General features: G+C 45.0%; 1 protein-coding gene across 5 annotated transcripts; it reads right to left on the bottom strand.

The window, feature by feature from the left end:
- Positions 1-3,844: 3,844 nt before the first annotated feature.
- LOC127342146 (uncharacterized) lies at positions 3,845-19,367 on the bottom strand. 5 transcript variants are annotated; one of them, XM_051368088.1, is made up of 20 exons: positions 18,870-19,367; positions 18,686-18,778; positions 18,362-18,459; positions 18,186-18,237; positions 17,895-18,037; positions 16,926-17,104; positions 16,682-16,827; positions 15,303-15,578; positions 14,714-14,854; positions 14,191-14,445; positions 13,874-14,011; positions 13,500-13,796; positions 13,202-13,375; positions 11,390-12,356; positions 11,224-11,312; positions 10,454-10,558; positions 9,248-10,378; positions 6,771-8,075; positions 6,471-6,669; positions 3,845-4,483 (listed from the first exon to the last, which is right to left on the bottom strand). In XM_051368088.1, exons 2-20 carry the CDS (start codon positions 18,776-18,778, stop codon positions 4,038-4,040), a joined length of 6,234 nt encoding a protein of 2,077 aa, XP_051224048.1. In that variant the 5' UTR covers positions 18,870-19,367; the 3' UTR covers positions 3,845-4,037. The 5 variants fall into 5 exon arrangements, with proteins under 5 accessions (XP_051224048.1, XP_051224045.1, XP_051224046.1 ...); XM_051368085.1 differs by lacking the exon at positions 3,845-4,483 and adding an exon at positions 5,084-6,047; XM_051368086.1 differs by lacking the exon at positions 3,845-4,483 and adding an exon at positions 5,084-6,047 and having other exon boundaries at positions 18,362-18,453.
- Positions 19,368-21,483: the final 2,116 nt, after the last annotated feature.

Raw genomic sequence — 21,483 nt, 5'->3', positions numbered from 1 at the left:
CTTCGCCTTCGCGTCCGCGTCCGCCTTCGCCCGAGCAGCCGCTTCCTCCTCCTCCTCCTCAGCCTCTTCCTCCTCCTCCTCCTCCTCCTCCTCCTCCTCCTCCTCCTCCTCCTCCTCCTCAGCCTCTTCCTCGTCATGCTCTTCAGTCTCTTCCTCGTTCTCGCTGTCCGACAGCAGGTTGTCCGGCGACAGGGAATCGTCGTTGTCCGACGGCAGGGAATCGTCGCTTTCCAGCGGCGGGGAATCGTTGCTGCTAGACGTTGCAGCTCGGTCCCACCAATGGCGCCATCCAGGCGATTTCCCCTCGATGTCTGTGTCTGATGGCAAAGAGAGACTGCTCATGCTGAAGTATCCGACGACAGAGGATGGTGAAGAGATGAATGGCGCCGCCCGGTAGATCGTTTATGTAGTGGTCTGTCGACGAAGAGAGCGGCGGTTGCTCTTCGGCGGAGTTACTGCTCCGGCGGTTCGCGCCTCGAGGCCACTTCACGGTCCATTACGACGGTTCAATACGACGATGGACGCGGTTACCACCGGATGGTTCCCCTTCCCGGCGACTGCACCGTCGCTTTTTACGGGGTGGTTGAGCGTCAGCACGCGACCATGGGCTTGCCGCTGGGAAAATGGGCCTCCCCAGACCAAAAATTACATCCATCTGGTGCTAAATAGCGCCGGATTTCGGCTTGGGGAACCCCAATGGTTGGAGATACTCTGAGAGAGGAACACTGTACTCCATCCACTCCAATGAATAAGCCGTTCTTGTTTTCCATGTTTTTTATTGGACCAAAAATTACTTCAGGTACTCCCTCCGATGCAAATTAGTTGACTCAACTTTGCCTAGATAATTGACTAGGTACATTTGTATATCTAGATAAAGTCGAGTCAATTAATATAAACCGGAGGGAGTATATAAAATTTGCCGTTAATTGGCATCATTAGAATGTATTTTTCAATACAAATCCAACGATACTAATTAAATACTATAATATAATCAAGATTATGTTGCTCAATTTTTTGATCAAAGTTCATCCTGAGATATGTGTACGACTTATTTATCGAAGCGAGAGGTAGTATCCACATACGTGCTGCAGCTTTTTTTTCGCGAAAACGCAAATTATAAAGTGATTGTTTCAGATTACGCATGTAAATGCATGCTAACAGGGTTTTCATTCAGTTCTGAATGGTGTACGTGGTTCTTTTCTTCCCCAAGCTTTTCAACGCTTTGCTGCGTCATATCCAAGTAGCAAAAGGAAGAAGATTGGGACGGACTTGTGGGAGGAACAGCCACGGCGCAGCTCGCTCAAATGGGCGGTTGCTCGATCGCACAACGATCTTTCTTCAGTTACTCCATTTCACAGCTCAGGAACTGAACTGTTGCTAGAGATCGACTAACATTGTTGTTTTGTTCACCAAAAATCGAGAGATGTAACAAATACCACCAAGAAAGACCATGGATCCATTAAAAGAAAGGCCATGGGAAATGTCAGTTCATGCCTATCATTTTTTTCCAAACAGGTACAGTGGCAGAAAATTGAGCGGTGACAAGTGATCTCTTAATGACATGACATGCAATTCTGCATGTTCATGAAAAAAAAAAGAGTGATGGCAAGTGAGAACTATCAAAGTGACGGAACAAACAGAATTGACCAATACCACCACCAAGGAAATTCCATGGAAAATATTACTAGAACAAACAGAATTTACCAAAGTACTGGAACAAAACAGAAATATGAGCAGCGGTCACGGGTCCTTTTAGAAACATGAGCAAAGCAGAGAAAGAGATTCAAAAGCAACACCCTTGCATGATGATACTTTTTTTTTCGAGAATACGTCCAAGTATCAATCACATAGAAGAAGAGGCCGATGGCCAATACAACTCCACACACACCCAAGACGAAACATAGCCAAGCGGCTTACAACACCCCGCTACAAACGATCCGATGAGAGCTACCCGCCCCCAACATCCTACCAAAAGAGGTGAGGATATGGAGCATGGAGCCACCGAACCGCGTCACGAACCAAGCGAGACACCACCATAGCACGCTCGCGACTCCAAGGCAACCCGGACCAACGTACCTCCCCTCATGAGCCTAGAAGAGTCGGCGAGGAGAAGGCAGGATCCTTCGGAATTGGAGAAGCAGCAGACTTGGTTGCATCCACCACGTCGTACATAGCGCCTCAACGCCCCATGCCCTGGCCAGCAGCCAACACCAGCAGCGCATCCCAATGCCCAGCCTCCAAATACGCATCGGCCTCTCCCCATGAAGCCTCGACAACGTCTTCAAGAAGAAAAAGACGTCGTGGCGCCACCGCCGCCTTGCCCGAAGGACCGGACATAGGGTTTCCCCTGGTACCAAGAGGAGAGGGAAGGCACGGTTGGGACCAAAGATCACGCCTTCAGGAAGGAAGCGGCGCCCTCAGGCGTCGCCGTGATCCGCACCGGAAGCACCGGGCAGGGCTTTCACCCTGGTCCTTCACCGTACCCTCGATGTCGCCAGCGGCGAACTTGAGACGCTGGACGGAGATGCAGCCGCCGGCTTGGACCACCACCAGAAAGGCAAGAAGCCACACCGGCCTCACCGTCGCCGAAGAGGAGTGCCGGCCACCACCGGCCTCACCTGTGGCCAGCAAGAGCCCGAGGGAGGAGGCCACCCTTGCTGGCCAACCACCACTGCAGCCGCGCCCACGCAGCACGCCGGAGACAGAGCTCCACGCGCCGCCACCACGCCCCGGAGCCGCGGCCCACGTCGGCCCGCACAGGCCCAGATCGAGCCCGGCCGCCATGCACCACCACGGCCACCACGCGCGGCTGCAGCGACCACTGCCGCCTCCAAGTGCGAGAGGACGCCCCTGACGCAGCTCGCCGGCCGCCGCCGCGCCAAGCCCCGCCGACCTCCGCTGAGAAGCACCGTCGCTGTGGAGCAGCACCGCCCCGCACGGCCCGCCACACGCCGGGTAAGGGAAGGCCCGCCGCCGCCGGCACCGCGCGGGCTTTGCCCGGCGGCACACGCCGGCGGCGGCAGGGGAGGGAGCGGAGAGGGGGAGCGGGAGGACGGGGCTAGATTTTCTCCCCTTCGGCCACCGCGGGGGACGACCAGGGGCTGTATGATGACACTTACACAGCTGAAATAAGGGTACCACATGTAAAAGAATACTCTGGATTCGATTCAAACATATGAATAATACGTGTTACACCCTTGGTGTATGAAACATTTGAATCCGATCCAAACGTATGTAAAAGAATAGCTGTTGTCACAACTTAACTGTGGTTCTCGTCTATTACGTTGACGGATCCACTTATAATTATAGCTGGACCAAAGGTGTACAACAAGTGAACAAGCATATATATAGAAAACTTACATGCCGCCCAAGGGCACTAGGTTGCTGATGCTGAATGCTCATGATATCGCAGCATTTGGTCTGCTAATTTAGACCATGAACTTTTCTTTCCTGTAAATGGAGACTGGTCGCATTTGCACGAGTCATGGAGCACATATTGCTGATTAATTTGATGGTTTGATCCAAACTAGGATTTACTGTTCTATCAGTTTCATGGTGGTGAACCATTGCTCCAAAATCCGCCCCCCCCCCCCCCAAAATGTACTGTTTCAATAAAAAAACAATGTAAAGTTGATGCAATTGGCGAGCAATTTTCGAAGTGTCGTACAATTTCATCGATGTGCCGCCTCTGTTACCGCATTATATGAGACGCTTAAGATTGTCCAACTGGTATCAACATCTAAAGTCGCTTGCTCCATTCAAAATTAATTGATGTTTTGTTATATTTCCCATTTTCAAATGGGGGCAATGTTGTTAGCAATAATAACTGCCATGGACTCACCGATGATATAAAGGAACCAACTCGGTTTCTTTGGCATTCAATATAGAAAGGGCTACAATACTTCCGGATGGCATGCAGACACATCCAGAATAAACAGGAAATACATTCTAGACTTGCCAAATGTGCCAGTGCCCAGTAGTAGTCATAAGAAAGCCAAGATTTCAGGAAAGCTCATGCACATATTGGAAACTTATAACTAGGGACTAGGGTGGCAAGGGTCATCAAGAGTTGAAGACTGGTCAGAGAAACAGGGCTCCTCTGAACACAGGGCTCCTGCCTGCTTCAGGACCGGCACGAGCTCGCCGGCGATGTGCATGGCCATGAGCCGGTCGAGCCCACCCACCAGCTTGCCCCCGATGAACACCACCGGGAACGCCGCCGCCAAGCCGCATGCATCAACAACGACGTCCACGACGCCTTTAGTAGTGATGTCCTTGGACTGGAGCGCGGCGATGAGGGTCGCCGGGTCGGTGCCATCGCCAACCTCGAGCACAGCCGGGTTCCCACCCTGTCCGAGGAGTAGGCGTCGGGCCAGGTGCACCATGCAGCAACCCCGCTGCCCCACCACCACTACCGGCTTCTGCTCCACCACCCTCCGCACGTCTCCAGTAATCATTGGCGGACACAGATGCTTCCGAAAGCCTGGGCAAACATGTCTAAGACGTCATTTTTTTTTTCTCGCGCGAACTCGATGTACAAAGTCGTAAAATGCAAGGCATCATGTGCCAGCAAGCCTAGGCGGATGCCCAGGCTAAAGGGGTGGTATATCTGCCCTTGGCAAAACTATTTCTTAGTCTGACCCCTCGCCAAGTAGGATGAGGCCGAAGTTGTGCAGGTTGGCGCCAAGCCACATGCCACCAAGTGCAATAGTGCCGTACTACCAAGATTGCTTGCTGCTTTTTTCTTCGCCCCAACCTGCATAACTTCGGCTTCATCCTACTTGGTGAGGAACACAGGGGTCATACTCCGAAATAATTTTGCCGGGGTCAGATGAGGCATTAGTTTTGGCAAGGGGTCAGATTTGTCAAAAAAAAAAACCTGGTTTCATAGGATTATTTTCCCATTTCTCTATGACAGCAGCCAGTACACGTCAAGGTCAGCTCAGCTTGTTTCATTTCAAGTGAAACAAACCATCCTCATATGCCATTCGAAGAATAGAACATAGGCAATAATAAGCAAAATCAAAGAAAAAGCTGACAGATACATGCAACTGTAGTTGCCGAAGTTATAAATGCACCTTGATTCTTTTGGCTTTCAAGTAAGATAGATATATATTAAGATTGTCATCAGAAATTAGCAGAACATGTACAGGCCCAGCTCTGGCATCGAGTAGACCATCGAGTAGACCAGAGCCAAGACCAATCTCAAGCTAACAAAGGGCCAGCTAGTTAGATTCACATAGAAATCCATAAAGGGTCAGGCATTCGCTATATTAACTGGCGCTACACAAAATTTGGTAAAAAGACCAGTACTACGTCAGCCCCTACCATTTCTCAACAGGTGCAATGTTCTCTTCAATTTGCAACTGCACATCTCTTCGCTAAAAGGATGATGCTAGAGGAGTTTGATCGGCTTCTTAGTCAACAAGACATATGGCTGCCACAGGAGGCCAGTAGTAACGTCCTACAAGTCGAACTGGGACTGCATTGCTACGGTTCGTCGTCGGACAGGCACACAACTTCTGGGCTGGCCCCTGCGCCTGCAGGACTGCTACTGCTACCAATGCCAAACCTAGCTGGTATATACACACTCAGCGATGCCAATTCAGAGCTGGATTGATTGTGATTGACAGCGGCAATTTGAGCACCAGTACGCTGGCTTCCTGGCGCTGCATTCAGCGGACCTGAGGTGCTGCCCAAGACCATGTTTGGATATGATGACTGTTGGTGGGCTGACATGAAGATGGGGTTTGAACTAGATGACTGCAAGATATTAGCCATGGACTCTGGGTGTCCACCAGATGGCAGCAAGGACGCTCGGCAAGGTGGGTGTGAGCTTGATGTCGTTCCATAGAGATTGCCAGGTAGGATTGTCTGTGGCTGCGTATTCCATGATGGCTGAGCCACATACGAAGGTCGGACATAAGATACTGGTGGATTAGGCACTGGTGGTCTGATGGCTGATGACGAGATAACTGGTGATGCTGTGGTTTGAGCAGCTGAAGAAGACTCAAATGGCTGCTCCATTACAGGGCTCGCTGATCTCCCTGCATTGCACAAGGGAAAAACTAACCATTACTCGCATGATCTAGGAGAGCCTGACTAAGCAGCAGATCCTGGATCTAGACTGCCCTTCGTAATTTGAAGATCAATGTAATGCAACCACGTAACATGGCATTACTGGAAAAGAAGCCAGAAACAGCAGAAGACTGACACTGCTAACCGATCACAATATAATATGTCCACCATACAAAATGACTGAATATAAACAAGATGCTTGTAGATGAATCATGTAAGAATAACATGCTCCACCTTATAAGCCGACCAAACAAAACAAAAAAGATGGAGTTTCAAAAATATGCATTAAACAAAAATATCACAGCAAGCGAAGCTAAATGCTGAAAGACTAGTTATTACCAGAATACTGCTTTGGAAACAATGAGATATGCTAGCAATGTTTAGTTGGATACCTGGAGCTGTAGATGATGGTGTGGATGCCCCTCGAAAATTCTCAGCTAGTGATTTTTTGACATGAACTTTGCTACTATAGATATCAGCAAGCTCCCTCTGGGTCTGAAGATGAGAAGACTCCTCGTTTTGAAGTAATGAGTCATACTTTCTTTTTATCTTCTCTATTTCTTGGTTGCACTCTATTAGAAGTAGTGATTTCTGTTGAAAAATAGATGTGCAGCCAAGGAAAAATGAAAAATTGATGTAGCATAGACAATTTACCGTAAAACAGTAACATACATAATAAAGAAAAAGCAAACCTTATGCTCATGCTCTTTACTAAGCAAATTTTTGCAACGCATTAACCTGCCCAACTCATTTTTAAGCGGCTTGTCACTAAGTATTGGATTATTAAACACAAGTATTCGTTCAAATGGAACATCCTGCGTTGAGGTTGATGATTGCATTTCAGGCTGCAAATCCTGAGTTGATATGGCACCCAAGGTACCTGCTCGCTCTACCTCTGTAGGTTCATCCTCTACCTCAGGTACCTCGGGGTCATCATCTGCCTCAGGTTCATCCTCGGCCTCTACAGGTTCATCCTGCAATGAGGTTGATGGTTGCAATTCGGTCTGCAAATCGCAGGCTGGCTCTGTGCCAAATACATCTGCCTGTTTCCCTTCTGCTGGTGGATGTTGTGACGCTGCTAAACTTTGTTGGGCAGGCAGACCTGTACTTTGTCCAGCAGGCACTGAGGCTGATGGTTGTATTTCGGCCTGGAGATCATGAACTGTCACCATGCCCACTACCTCAGGCTCATCCTCTGCCTCAGGTTCATCCTCTACCTCTGCGGGTTCATCCTGCATTGAGGTTGATGGTTGCACTTCGGGCTGCAAATCCCAAGCTGTTTCTGTGCACAATATACTTGACGGTTCTGCTTCAGCTGGTAGATGATGCGAAATTGCCAAACTCTGTTGGGTATGTGGACTTGTACTTTGTTTTGCAGCTATAATTGGTTCACAAATCTGGGATTCAACTTCCCCAGACACAGGTAGGGGAACTAGGCCATCTGCAGGGTAAGTTGGAGATGCTGGAAGCACTGGATAAGCAGCTACATTGCCATCATATTTTTCCTGGACTTGCATTCTGACATCACCTAAATGCTGAGAAATTGCTGCGCCTCCCTGTGACAGTCCAGTTACTCTATCTTCTTGACAACCTGTTTGGCTCCTGTCATCAGGGTGCGTGTTTTGAGGTGGAGCATCCAAAAGTAAGATTGATGGTTGCATTTCAGTCTGCAAAACATGAACCACCTGTGTGTCCGACAAACCTGTCTGTTCTGCTTCGGCAGGTGGACACCCTGAAGGTGCTACATTTTGTTGAGCTGACAGATCTGTGCTTTGCTGGGGAGACATGCATGATAGAACAGCTTGAGTTCCAACCAAGGCTACAAGGCTTTGTGAGGCAGCCAAATTTGTTGACTCCAAGTGGACTCCATCTGTGTCAAGAATGTCATCATTCTTTACACTAACAAGAGAAGTTGCACCTCCCAGCAACATATTTGGCTTAGCAATATTGTCTATCTCCATCTGGTCAGCATTTCTACACTCACTGGTTGGGGATTCCTGATACAAAATAAAGGTATTTGAGATCATTCTCTGGCATCACCAAAGCATATATAGTGACAATGAACACATAAATAAGCCAACTATAATAGTACGAGGAAACAAAAAAAATACGAAGCATGATGCAGTAGTATTTTATGAACAATGGAAAAAATGACTAACAATGTGCCAAGCTCTGAAATCTACTATTCCCTCCTATCCAAATTAATTGTCGCAGATGCCTAAATGTCTAGGTTCACTGAACCAGTATCAACTAATTTGTATCAGAGGTAGTAACGAATATTAGCTATGTCGACTGGCACAACTTTGAAGTGCTTTCCATCAAAAGAAAGAGATAATTTCCCCGAGGAATATAGTGGCAAGGCAAGCGAGTGCACACCCAGCCCACCCGGGTTCGAATCTCCATCTCGCGGTAATTTCGCAGGGAGGGGCGAACTTTAATCGGGTTATCATCCTAGCGTCCATCCGCGGGAAGAGCCTCATCCTACCTAACAACGTATAGCCAAGGGAGGGATCATTCCCCCGTTGGTCAACGTTTAATTTCCCCAGAGGAATATTATGAAGGTATAACATATTTCACTCTCAAGTCTAGCCTAGATAGAGCACAGGCTGGAAAAACTATGATAGACTGCATAATCTGGACAAGCTATCTTGCTGCAGTTCTCACCATCTAATTGTGAGTGAAACAAGTTGCTCTATTACTTTTCAGCTCAGGGAGACCCATCACATAGTTATAGCAGGTCATATGCTTGAAGGCCTGGTGGTGCCTTGCTCAACATAGTTCTTGGGGAATGAGAATTCTATTATTTGCTCAACCGGAAAGTAGTCTCTCTTCCTAAACAGTGGTAGGCCTGACAAACTTGCCTAGAGATAAAATGGAAACAAACTAAAGGTAATTGACTAAAATTCCACAATCCTTTCTGGGCAAACCATAAGTTGCTGCCTCGTACACTACGACGATAGCCCCACCTTGGTGGTGTATCATGTGTGTTGATGACATGTATAGCCCAATGGTGCGAAATATAGCAGCTCCAGGTTAACTCTATTGGAAAGTCAGGATTGAAGCACAAGTAGAACAGAGTCCTCATGTGTAAGTCAAGAACAAAGAAGCTTATACACGCATATCCGCATACGACAAGCATAACACGTTTTGAAAATGAGCAACATAATACCTGACCGGTAGAATCATCATTTGTAGGAATGCTACTTGATGAACAGCCAGCTCTTTGTACACCAATGCCATCAGAACTACAGCGGATGCTGTTTTCTGGGAAATCAGCAGCTTCTGATGCTGGTCCTCTGCCAGAGCCCACAGAAGTCTCAACTGGCTCATTTTCCATTGCCTGTATAGATGTGGGCTCTGACAGAACTTCATTTCGTACTAATGTAAATTCCATCGCCAATGCGTCATTTGATGAATGCTGACAAGACACAGAACTTTCAGCAATACGATGCTCATCATTCTGTTCCTTAAAATGGATGAATTCTTCCATAACAAAGTTCGAGTCAGGTAGAGCAATATACCGGTCAAAGTATCGATCTAATTGGCCTGATTTTGCTACCTGGTTGAGCTTTTCCTTCAATTGTCGCTCTGAAGACCATGTATCAGACTGCAGTCCCTCAAGCTTGTCATGCTGGAGTTTCATGTGCTCCAAATATGCATACATAAGCATAGTGAACCACTGAGTAGTCAGATTTATTTTCTTACTCCTGGTCATTTCATCAATATGACTTCTATGAATATGTTCCAGAACTAGACTGCATACTTTTTTCAGTCTGATAACATTGTTCTGCCTGTGTGTCACTAAACCTGATATCTCGAGCTGTTGTTTGCAAAGGATATTCTTTTCTCTTAAGGAGAAAACATTGTCAACTAAACATATACATTTCTCCACAATCATGTTAGGAAGCTCATCATGTGGCACGTGACATTCTCTGCGAGTTTCTTGAACAGGTTCCTGCCTCTCTGAGATCATCTGCTCAGCAACAGTAGAGACCTCATAAGATGCACCATTTGTGAACTTACCATGAAGATCCATTTCCTTTTCTTGGAACATGTGGTCCTTTTCCAAGTTATTAGAGGTCTCTTGGCATGAAAGTTGGGTGTCTTCTACTGACACTGATTGACCCTTGATGCTTGTTTCATCTGCTATATTTGGGATTTTTTTCACTAGGGTCCTTAATTTTCTACACATCAATGCCACAAGCTCTTCATTGCACTCACACTTCAAGTTTTTTTCAGCAAGGGCAAGCAACTCTCTGAGATCTACCTTACAATTAAGAAGAGAAGCAGCACGCCAACACTGAAAAAAAATTAATATGGACATTAGCATATTGATAAATATAACATAACAATATTGCGTGGGTGTCCTCCTTACCAAGGCTATAATGAACGCGCGCAATATGCCCACTGGCTCGATAACAACTTGATGATTGTTCAGAAAATAATCAAATAGCTGTTCTGACATAAGTCTTACATTATCCTGCATTTATATTTATAAAAATGCATGTTAGATTGGGTAAGCAGAAAAAAGCGGTGCGAGAGCAAAGCAACAAAAAATGAATGGTAAGAATTAGGCATAATAAATTGCAGAAAGTGCAGAGAGCCAAACACATTTAACAGCAACTTCTACTTGAGGTTGCCTTTTTCCTACTCAGGCATATTTAAAAGCTTTTGAAGATGTACCGAAATTGGGGTGTCAATTATTAACGCTCTTTTACAATGAGGTGGGAAACATAAAGCTTAAATTGGCTCTTGAGTTGTCCTTACTAAGACTTGAAGGTTAGTGTTTATTTGTAACCTAGCTGACATATTAGATCTGGTTGCTAGTTACTACTTACTCTATCTGTCCATGAATAAGTGCACTTCTAAGATTTTGACATGGCTTTACTTCCGCTATGTAGTTGTGGGGGCTTACTAACAGCTAATTTAAGCATTACCGAATAGAATTTTCACTGAGGTTCAAGGCTAGATTAAATTTAGGGATATTTTGTTTTTACATACAGAAAAGGATTTTGTGCACTCGCGTAAATCTGTGTACATTAGCCAAATAAATTCTAAGCATAAACATATGTTATAATGTATTTTTTTCAATAGCATGTCATAATGGAAACAAAGAGAAAGTGGAAGAACAAAGAAAATGCATACCTGCAGTTCTAGCACCTTGATTAGCTTTGACAGTTCTTTCTTAAGTTGAACGTGAAGATTCTTGGGTGTGCTCATCAGTTTTTTCACCCCTTCAGAACAAAATTATATCAGAACCATGTAATATGCATATCTGCAGCAGAATGTAATCTTGACACAAATGTGATACCTTCTTTTTCTTGTGTTTTATCAAGTTGTTGAAGAGGGGGCCTCAATGTAGTACAATTTTTAGGTAACATATCACCATGACTGTTGTCAGATGAACGCTTAGAAGATGGAACTGTGATTCTGTCAAGCTTTCTACGCTTCCTTCTGGCTTCATCAGCTTCTTCAGCAGGAACTTTGACAGGTTCTTCTATGTTATGTAACATTCTATGGCTTGATTGTGGTGACTCAGATATATTGTTCCAACAAGGGGATCTCCCATTCAGTAAATTTAACCAGAAATTTGATGGATCTCCATCCAAGGCAGGCATTGCCACATTTTCGCCTATTAGAGTAATGCTTCTTGAATAAAATTCCCCACACATATTAGCTTTCGATATGGATGTGCAATTGATTTTGGTGCTGTCTACAACATTTTTGGCTAACTTTTTTAAGAACTTCAACTTTACTTTGTCCATAAATTGTCTATCCCTTCCGAAGTTTTTACTTGAATTATCATGCTGAAGCTCATCAAGTTTGGTGAAAAGAACTGATGCACCCCAACTGATCAAGGAATGGCCTAAACTACCTGTCATATCCTTGTAGTTATCAATAGGCACACCATGTTTAGCAAGCATGAGCTGCTTCTCCTCCACTGTGAAAGGACTGTATAAACGGAAAATGCCCTGATACTTAAGTTGTGACTCTATTTGTATTCTTTGAAGAGCCTTCAGATCATTTAGTGGGTTACAGTCACTATTGTATATGATAAAGGCATCGGCAGATGACAGCTTAATACTTGGGAGGCATGCACGACTTTCAATCAGAAAAACAAACCTCCCCTTAGTCTTGTCATTGAACATATTTACTGCTGCCTCTTTCCTTGACAATGGTGCGCCACTTTCAACACGCTCATACGAATCAGGGCCAAATCTGTCAAACACAACATCTTCCAATATATCACCCGTTGCGTTTCCACCTGCTACACTAGACTGCCATAGCACCGGAAAAAAAAACTGCTAAATTAGAAAATTAAGAAAATTTAAGGAAAACTGTCAAAGGGACAAATTCCATAGAAGAGCACAAAGGGTTCAAAAAGGAATGATAACATTGATGAGTACTTAAGGGAACACACTCAGAACAATATGTTGGAACACGTTAGGAACAATATGTGAAATGGGGGCTTATATGTCAGACGAGGAAATTGCCATACATAATTTATTTGCATTGTTGATCACTTGTTATAAGAAAATACTTCTGCAAGGCACCATGTTCATTCATGTAAATATCTGCTGACATAAACGGCATATTGAATATTGGCACTTTATGGAGCACCATGACATTGGAACCAAGGCAAGATGCAAACAGCATAGCTAATGAGCATATTCTAGTAATGTAGAGAATAGTATTAGGGACTATTTACAATTATTCACAGTTTAGATGATAATTATATCAATCCAGCTTCTATGAAATTTATATGCAGAAGTGTTCTCAAAAAAGAGATCATATGGTATAAAAAAGGAACAGGTGCATCTACATGTTACCGTATAATCACGGGCTAGGCCCCATAACTGGAAGTTAGGGCCACACAATCACTACTAGGTGTCTAGGTGTATGAGTGTATTACTGAACGAATATAGGCCCCTTAGATGTTACCATATAATCACCGGTTAGGCCCCATAACTGGAGCAGTTGGGGCCACCTAATCACTACTAGGTGTCTAGCTGTATGACTGAACAAATACTGAATAACAATATTAGAACCTTGATTGGTTACTTTAGTACATCGTGCCACACATATGTACTAAGGAAAGAGGGTAATGCGATGAGTGCCTCACTTGAAAAAGAATAATGACTCTCAGCCTCTTGTTCCTTATTTCTTTAAGCATTTCATGAAGAAGCAGTAGCTTGCCACACGCTTGCACTCTGGTATCTAGAGTATCAGTATAATTGTGAATGTTGACAGTCGAATTTTGCAGGAACTCATCAACAAGGTAAGGATGATCACAGCACTATAACATAAGGACAAGAATAGATCAAGGGCAATAGCAGTGTTAGTAACTTTGCAAAAGAAGAAAAGAAGCACATTACTGATTACTTGTTATCATGCAAGCTGTAAATTTGTTTTCAAAGCACCTTTGAGAGAGACATAATAATGTCGCAAAGAGAGCTACCACTTTTCATCTTCGACTGGAGAACAGATGAATTTGAAAGCAGTATGGAACAATATATCCCTAGCTGCAGTTGTGACATGTAAGCAGGAACCCAATGCTCCAATAGTTTTGAAGAATCTGCTCGGCGCTCATATGCAATATGATTTTTGAAGTTTACTTTCGCCGTCACAAGGGCATCAGCAGTATCAGCGCAATTGCCATTTTCTTGCTCTCTGGAATCAAGGAAACCTAAAAGTTTCATGTACTCAGGAAGATTATCCTGCAAAATAACAAGATTCAGCATGGCTTATTTGTGGCACAGAAGCAGTAATACAGGCCAGAGCTATTGATAGGCACCTTAATTGGGGAGCTCACAAGCAACATTCTAAAATCAGTGGAAAGTTGCTTCAGTTGTTCGAGATACTGTAGGGTTGATTTTTGATAATAATCAACTATGACCGCCTCCCAACCAATGTGGGCTATAGGTTCGATATCCTGTGCCATGGCAGAGAGATTGCAATTACATGAAAAGCATAAGCTTAACAGAGCTAGGGGTGTAGTAACTAGTAACGACGACACCCAATACGATCTAGGTGGAAATTATGTGCTCTTGATTGGTGAGCACCATTTGCTAGCTAAGACTAGAAAGTAGATACTTAGCAGTTGGCAATTACCTCTAAGATAGCATCAGCATGGGATAAGAGAACCTGTAACATAACAGAGCTTCCGCTATCATAAAATTCCAAATCTTGAATTAATTTGAGCTTGTCTTTCCCTCCTTCATACACAACAACATTGATAAATGGTGCCAAGTTATTGAACTGAACCTCCCATAAGGATAGAGAAGCAGGAGTTGTGACAATTAGGATGGGTTGGCTGGAGTCAGGTAACACAGACATTGTGAATAAGATGGTCTTTATTACAAACTCCTGCATGATGGTTAAACACAGAGTCCTTTTTATTCAGATGGGAGTTTAAAAATAGCCAAGTACAACTGCAAGAGATGTACAATCTTACATCCTTGTAAGGAAGCACAACCTTACATCCTTGTAAGTACGCACTAGAACATATGACCATGCCAGTGGTCATAACTACTACAAACAATTATATGGGTGGAAAACTAGAATAGAAGGATAAAGTCTTGTTTCTTGACCATTTTTTAAGACTAATGCAGCTAAGCTACTTGCATAATCCTACCTTATCATCGACAAGAACGGCGCCAAAAGATTTGTACCAGAACTTTCGGAGGTAATTGATAGAACACAAGTGATCACTGTCAAAATCAGGATGACACCCATCTGGTAATCTCTGAAGTTTCTGAAATGAGCTTTTCTTAACCTGTAACACAAGTAATAATTACAGTATTGCACAGAAGAAGAAAATTAGCAGTTTCATGAATATGTATAGGTTTTAAGCACAGATATAACTAAACATGTGACAAAGAGGACAGAGGTAATATAATATCAATGATGTGATAGTTTAATACAGCTGGGCAAAAATAAAGATAATATAGTGTGGTTCATATGCACTTAAACTTTTTTATGGAATTAGCAGACCAGTTAACCCAGCTTTCAGTTTTCAATTTATTGGTTGTTAGTTTATCGATCAACTTAAACAGCAAAAATCTTAATAGTATATATAACCTAATAAATGATGTTATGTTTCTACAAAGTTTATCATTCTCAAAGTAGCCAGGCTATTCCCTATCAGACTTGTATCATGAATGAATTACAAATACTACTAGGAGCACCAAGATAAAGCATTAAAATTAGTTTTCCCACCACACCTTTGCTTTTATAGATGATTGTTTTGCAGCCTCATGGCGGTTCTCATAGTTCTTTTTAAGTTGGTCAGCCTCGGGCGTAAGCAAACAGGGTAGAGTCTCTAATTCCCATGTTGCATGATCATAGCCAAGACACCTCCATTTCACTAACCATTCAAGAGTACAATATGAATATTTAACATCACATGAGGAAAAGAAATCATCAGCTAATTTTGGTGCCAAGAGCAGTCTCTTCCTTAACAGGCGGTGTGGCTTAGTCCATTCCTCCTTCCAAATTGCCTGGAAAACCATTAAAAGAAAAGGAGTAAAATACACCATGAGTCCTAAAACTATTCTAGGGGGTGCCAAGTTAGTCCTACTATTATGACAATGCAGATTTAGGTCCTAAAAGTTCGTAAAATATGTCACCGTCGGTCCTATCCGTGTTGCATCAGCTTTGGCTTGCACGCGTAGCAGGTTAACCACTGTCATGTGGCAAATTTTTGCACGAAGCCAGCTACAAAATTATCTCTTCAACTTTCTTGCCCTTCCATGTCTTCCTGTCCACCTCTGTCTCCACCGGTTGCTGTCTCGTGGTCAACCCAATCAAAATTCGCGGTGACGAATTTTAATACTTTCTTGCTCTAGAAGGGACAGCACGTCAAGCAGAGGGCGAGCTGTCGCGACGGCAGGAGCTGGAACCATGTCTGTGGTGGCGCGGGAGGTAGGAGGGCCCTGGCGATGCGGTATGTTAGGGAGGCCAGTAGGGGAGAGGCGGAGGCCAGCTGGGAGCTTCAAGGTGGGCAGCAAACACGAGACGAGGATGGCGTTGGGGAACCCAGGATGGAGGCACAGGAGCAGGGCAGGCAAGGAGTTCCGCTCACCAATAATGAGGAAGAGGATCGAGATCATGAGGGTTTTTTTTTTTTTGACAGCTCAGGATCGTGATGGGTGGGGTGCGGGTTTTCCGGCATCGGGAGGTCACGGGGAGAACAGGGGGGGCCACAGACTCGCCACCCACGGCATGACGCCGCTAGCTCGAGATCATCCTCAGCCTCTCCCCTGTGTCCTTCCCGGTTCTCAGCTTCTACATCTTGTAGAAGGGACACGAAATTGGAAGAGAAGAATCTTCAAGGGGTTTTTCGCAAAAAATTGCCACATGGCAGTGGTCAACTAGCCATGCTTGCAAGTCAAAGCTGATGCAGCACGAGTAGGACCACCGGTGACACACTTAACAATCTTTTAGGGCTCGGATCTGCATTTTCATAATTGTAGGACTAACTTGGTACCCTAGGACTTGTGATGTATTTTACTCAAAGAATAACATCAGCATGGTTCTTTTGCAAAGCCTGAACCATCTCTCATATGCATAATAAAATAAAGATCGCCAAAAAAGTAATCACCTTTTCAGTATGATTCCTCTTGTTAAACAAGGAAAGAAGATCAGGACCTCCAGGCGTGACATTGATATCACCTTCTGGAACCCACCGATTATGGACATGCGCCAGATTCTTATACTTAACAAAGTAATGCTTGCTATTTTGCATTCCTATAAACACAGATCCGATAAATAGAAGTAATAAATTTGGAAACAGAAGAACTGCTATAATAGATTTTGTCTCATGTCAGAAGAAAGATTGTACTTACCCTCAGCATCCTTGACATCCCACACAGACTCTATTCCATCAACGATAGAATGTATGCCAAGCTGGAACCTCTTATTCGTGCAGCTGGTACAGAACCAAATTCCAGGAGACAAATATTCCAGGGAAGGATACAAACAAGAGATGTGGTATCTACTTTGGCAACCTTTTCCATCACAGGACCTATTATCAATTGAATATATACATGAGAACATGAAGTGAACATTGTGCATGACGGACCAAAGTGTATGCAGAACATCCATAATATACACAGATCAGATGGCAAGTTTTAATAGTGTCTTCTCTTATCATGGTAGACAGTACAAGAGAACAAGGGATTTACATGTGCACTTAGAAATTGGTAATCATAAAACAGGTTATCTGATTCTGGGACATTTCAGATAACTCACTCACAAACTAAGCAAGATTTCTTGTAGGTTCTACTAACCTAGTGTTCGGCTGAGATTATACCACAGGGTTTGATTATCGATAAAGCCATTAATATGGGTGACTTATTATGATAACTCACCTAATAAAAAATGTAAAAAAGCAGATGAACACAGAGACTGGAGATGTGGCAAGTAAAACTGTGAAGAAGGCAAAATCATGTCCAGCACTCAGACGTTCCTCAACGCACGACCATCACACAGCATGTCATTCCTCCATTCACCATGATGGAACAAGGAAAAGTATACACACTGGATTTAATATGCATAAATGCATATATATCCTTTGGGTGCATTAAGAATTGGAACATACTTCAGGATAAGAATTTATTAAGATTTGGCATCATAAAAGCCAAAACAGAATTCAGTAACACGGTAGCTCACCAAGGGTAGGTGACATTTGTTTCCCCTTTATAGATCACAATAATCTGTTCCTATACAAATCCTATAGAAATGGCTTCATTTGCACGACTGTTTTATTAATACATTATTAAAACTGATGTTGATACAAAAATGAATCAACTTACCTAAGAGTTCCTGGGGTTCCACAAGCAACGCATATGTTGGAGTTACCATCTGTTTCATCAGATGACATCACCTTGACATGTCCTGAAGCTGAATCTTCTTTTTGAAAGCTAATGGATTCGCTGTCTCCAAGTGGGTTCTTCATCTAACACAATGTCAAAGAGCCAATGTTCAACCCCAAAGCCGTTGATGCATAAAATCAGAAAGCGCACAATGCACGGGACAAGAGAATTCAGGCATAAAAACACGTTACTGAAAGAATCAAATTATTTTTGAGTTTGGAGAGGGGTAACCTTTTCATGATGAGATAGTGGCACACTTTGAAATGATGATAGACAGCTTTGTCTGCAAAATGAAAGGTTAACACAGAATCAACATGGATTCAGAATGCATAACCCAACTGCCTACTATCGTATAAGCCGCAAAGGCTGAGCTGAGAATAGCAATTCTTGCAATGAGAACTAAGCACCTTGCAGGGGCAGTGGGTCGATCTCTAGCCTTCACTGGAAGGCTGCTTTCAGCCGCTATATTTTGCCGACACACATCAGTAGGTTTACACGGCTGTACCTACAGCAATTGACGATAAAAGGTTAGAGAATCTCCACTAGAATCCCTAAATTTTGAGAGCCTAAAAGCGTTGTAGGGACTGAAGAGAGAAGGTTTTTTGCTTTTGAAAATGCTCGTCTCCAGCAGACCCCCCCAAAACAGACTCCCTAAATTTTCTGTGCTAGGTAGACCTATATATCGATTGATATACACAATCTACAATCGAACATATAAGATAATTACAAACATTGGCCTGCATCTCGATCAAAGACTCCACCGCCATCTCCTCGTCAGCATCCGAGGGCGAGTCATCGAAAACCGCACGCACAAGCAAATTCATCTGTGCAAATTAGTTACAGAAATTTACATCAATACTCAATGCACTTGTAAAAAGAAAACGAACAAATAAGAAAAAAAAATAGAAAAAATACCTTGGGGGACTTCGGTCGAACACGTTTGAAGCAGGGTGGCCGGTGGTGGGCGCCGCGGTCAACAGGACGACGCGGGTGGTCGCGGGACGCAGGGGAGAAGCTGGACGAGGTCCTTGTCACCGTGTGCGAAGCCGGAGGAGGTCGGGGCTGCGGCTCGGAGCCAACGGCGGGGCGGCGGCGGAGATCGAGCCGAGGTGCTCCTGCTCGGTCCGGTGCTCGCGGGAGCCTAACGGGGCGGCGGAGAGAGGTCCTGGAAGGAGGGAGGATCTCGCCGGAGTCTGGGGACGACGTGGGAGGCGGCGGTGGCAGCGCTCTCCCGACGGAATTGGGGGGGTAGAGGAGGTGCAGCAGGGGTGCGGGAGGGCGAGCGGGGCCGGCACAGCGGCGGCCGGGCTTAGCCGCGGCGGTGGTGGTGGCGACGAAATTTCACTTCCGGCGGTTGAGGTTTACACCGGGTGCTTTTTCACTTTGGGGAGGAGCGAAAGGGATGAGAATGGATTTTTTTTTTTCTTTTTTGTTTCCTCGGGCTACATGGAGGCTGTTTTTGAACCTCTGAAAATTCGAATTTAAGTATTTCAAAAAAATCAAAAAATACCAGAATGTAGAAAATATTGTAAGCTACCATTGTGTAAACTTTTTTGAATGAAATATGTTGTATTTTGGGATCAGCAAAAATAACAAATCTAGATTTTGTCATTAGTGAACAGTCAATAACGGACAGTACAATGATATCTCGATTTTGCCATTTTATAAGATTGTTCATTTTTTTACTAAGGGCCAAATACAATCTACTTTCATTCTGAAAAATTACACACTGATAGAGTACAACATTATCTATGAAGTATTTTTAGAATTTTATGAAACTTTGAAACCAAAAGTTTTGAAGTCTCAAAAAAAGAAAATAAGTCCGGGCTACACTTAAACCTGGAACAAAGATTAGATCAGTATCCAAATCCAAAGCACAGGTGTCCAGCGGTTACCCACTTCAACGTGCTATTATCCATGTTCAGTTCACGTTTTCTTGTTCAGTGTCCAAATCCATCCCGTCCAAAGTAAGAGGATGTCTAACAGGCCCCTTAAAAGATCCAATCCCGTAAAATAACTGCCGATATACGGGGTAGAGCTCTACCCGGTCGTCTAGCAGACCCGTAAATCAGTCCCCCGGTATCGAATTTTTACAGTTTTGGCTACGGGGCGGCTCCTCGCCCCTTACAAGTACAGGGTGGGAGGATGAATACAGGGTCAACCCCCCACTCGTGGCGCGCTGAACTTTCAGAAAATCGCAACTGCTTCCGCCTCGTTGACTCTCCTGCACGCACCCAATCACGCCAAATCGAGATCCTGCACGCACCCAATTGCGCCAAATCGAGATCCTGCACGTACTTCGCCGGGACTATGGGCATCGCCGTCGGCTGGTGTGCGCGCTTGGCCTGGGAGGCGTGCGGGCGGCCGGCCGGCCGGGTGGCTGCGGGACAAGGCGAGCACTGCGGGCGCGGGTGGGGCAAGCAGGCGGCCGGGCCGGTGCGGGGGCGAGGCGGCGCGCGTGCTCGCTGGCTAGACGGAGCAGCTGTGCAGGACGCAGGGGCAGGGGCGAGCGCGCGGGCTCGGGAGGCAGCGCGCGGGGCGAGCGCGCGGGCGCGGGGCGAGCTCGCGGAGGCAGCGCGCGGGCGCGGGGCGAGCTCGCGGGCGCGGGCAGGCGTCCGGCAGCCGGACGGGCGGGGGCGCGAGCGGCGGCGGCGAAGCAGGCCGGCGGTCGGCGGCCAGCCAGGGCGGGGCAGGGCCTGGGGCAGAGGCAGTGGCTGGAGGAGGAAGAAGGAGAGGAGGAAGAAGAGGAAAAATAAAATGGAAAAAAAAATTGATTTGGCTTTTTATAGTTTAAGGATACGGTATCTGTTAGCTCGGACGCGTTTTCGCCTGATCGAAATCGAATACAGTGCCCTCTACTCGTATTATACGGGGCAGAAATTTAAAGGATCTGTTAGACATGCTCTAATTATTCCTATATCACTGGATATCCTCAATCCTTGGTAAGAAAACTTCTACATGGTCACTTCTCGTGGGTACCGCAAGGAGCTAGCATAGTGAAGTGAAGTGACCCACCCGGACTCGTTCTAGGCGCCGTGATTCGTGCGCTCCCGATGAAGGAATCATCCCTGATGTCTCCATCGCCGTTGTGTGTCAGCGACGAGATTCACACCTCCAGCACCGCTTCGACAAGGCTAAGAGCATCTCCACTCGTTGGTGTTTCTGATGGGTGTATTTTTCAGTTTGGAAAAGGGAGATTTTCGGTGATGAACCCACGGTCGATCCCTAGTTCGGATGAATTCGGGAAAAATATGCCAATTTTCGGCACAGTTTCAGAATACAACATGAAATATAAAAATTTATGACATTATTCACCGCATTATTTCAACAAATCAAATACTTCAACAAACACAACATGACAGCAACACAACAAACACAACAAATCATGGTGCAGCAGCTCTTGCACCCTTGCGAGCTCAGTGGTGATCGACCAGATCATCTTGCAGCTGTTGATGCACATGTGAGTTTTGGATCTCATGACGCATAGCTAGGAAGAAATCCCATGATGCCGACATCTGATCATCAAGCT

Source organism: Lolium perenne, chromosome 3 (assembly GCF_019359855.2).
Source record: "Lolium perenne isolate Kyuss_39 chromosome 3, Kyuss_2.0, whole genome shotgun sequence".
Classification (NCBI taxonomy): Eukaryota; Viridiplantae; Streptophyta; class Magnoliopsida; order Poales; family Poaceae; genus Lolium; species Lolium perenne.
This window is presented reverse-complemented; position numbering and strand designations above follow the sequence as displayed.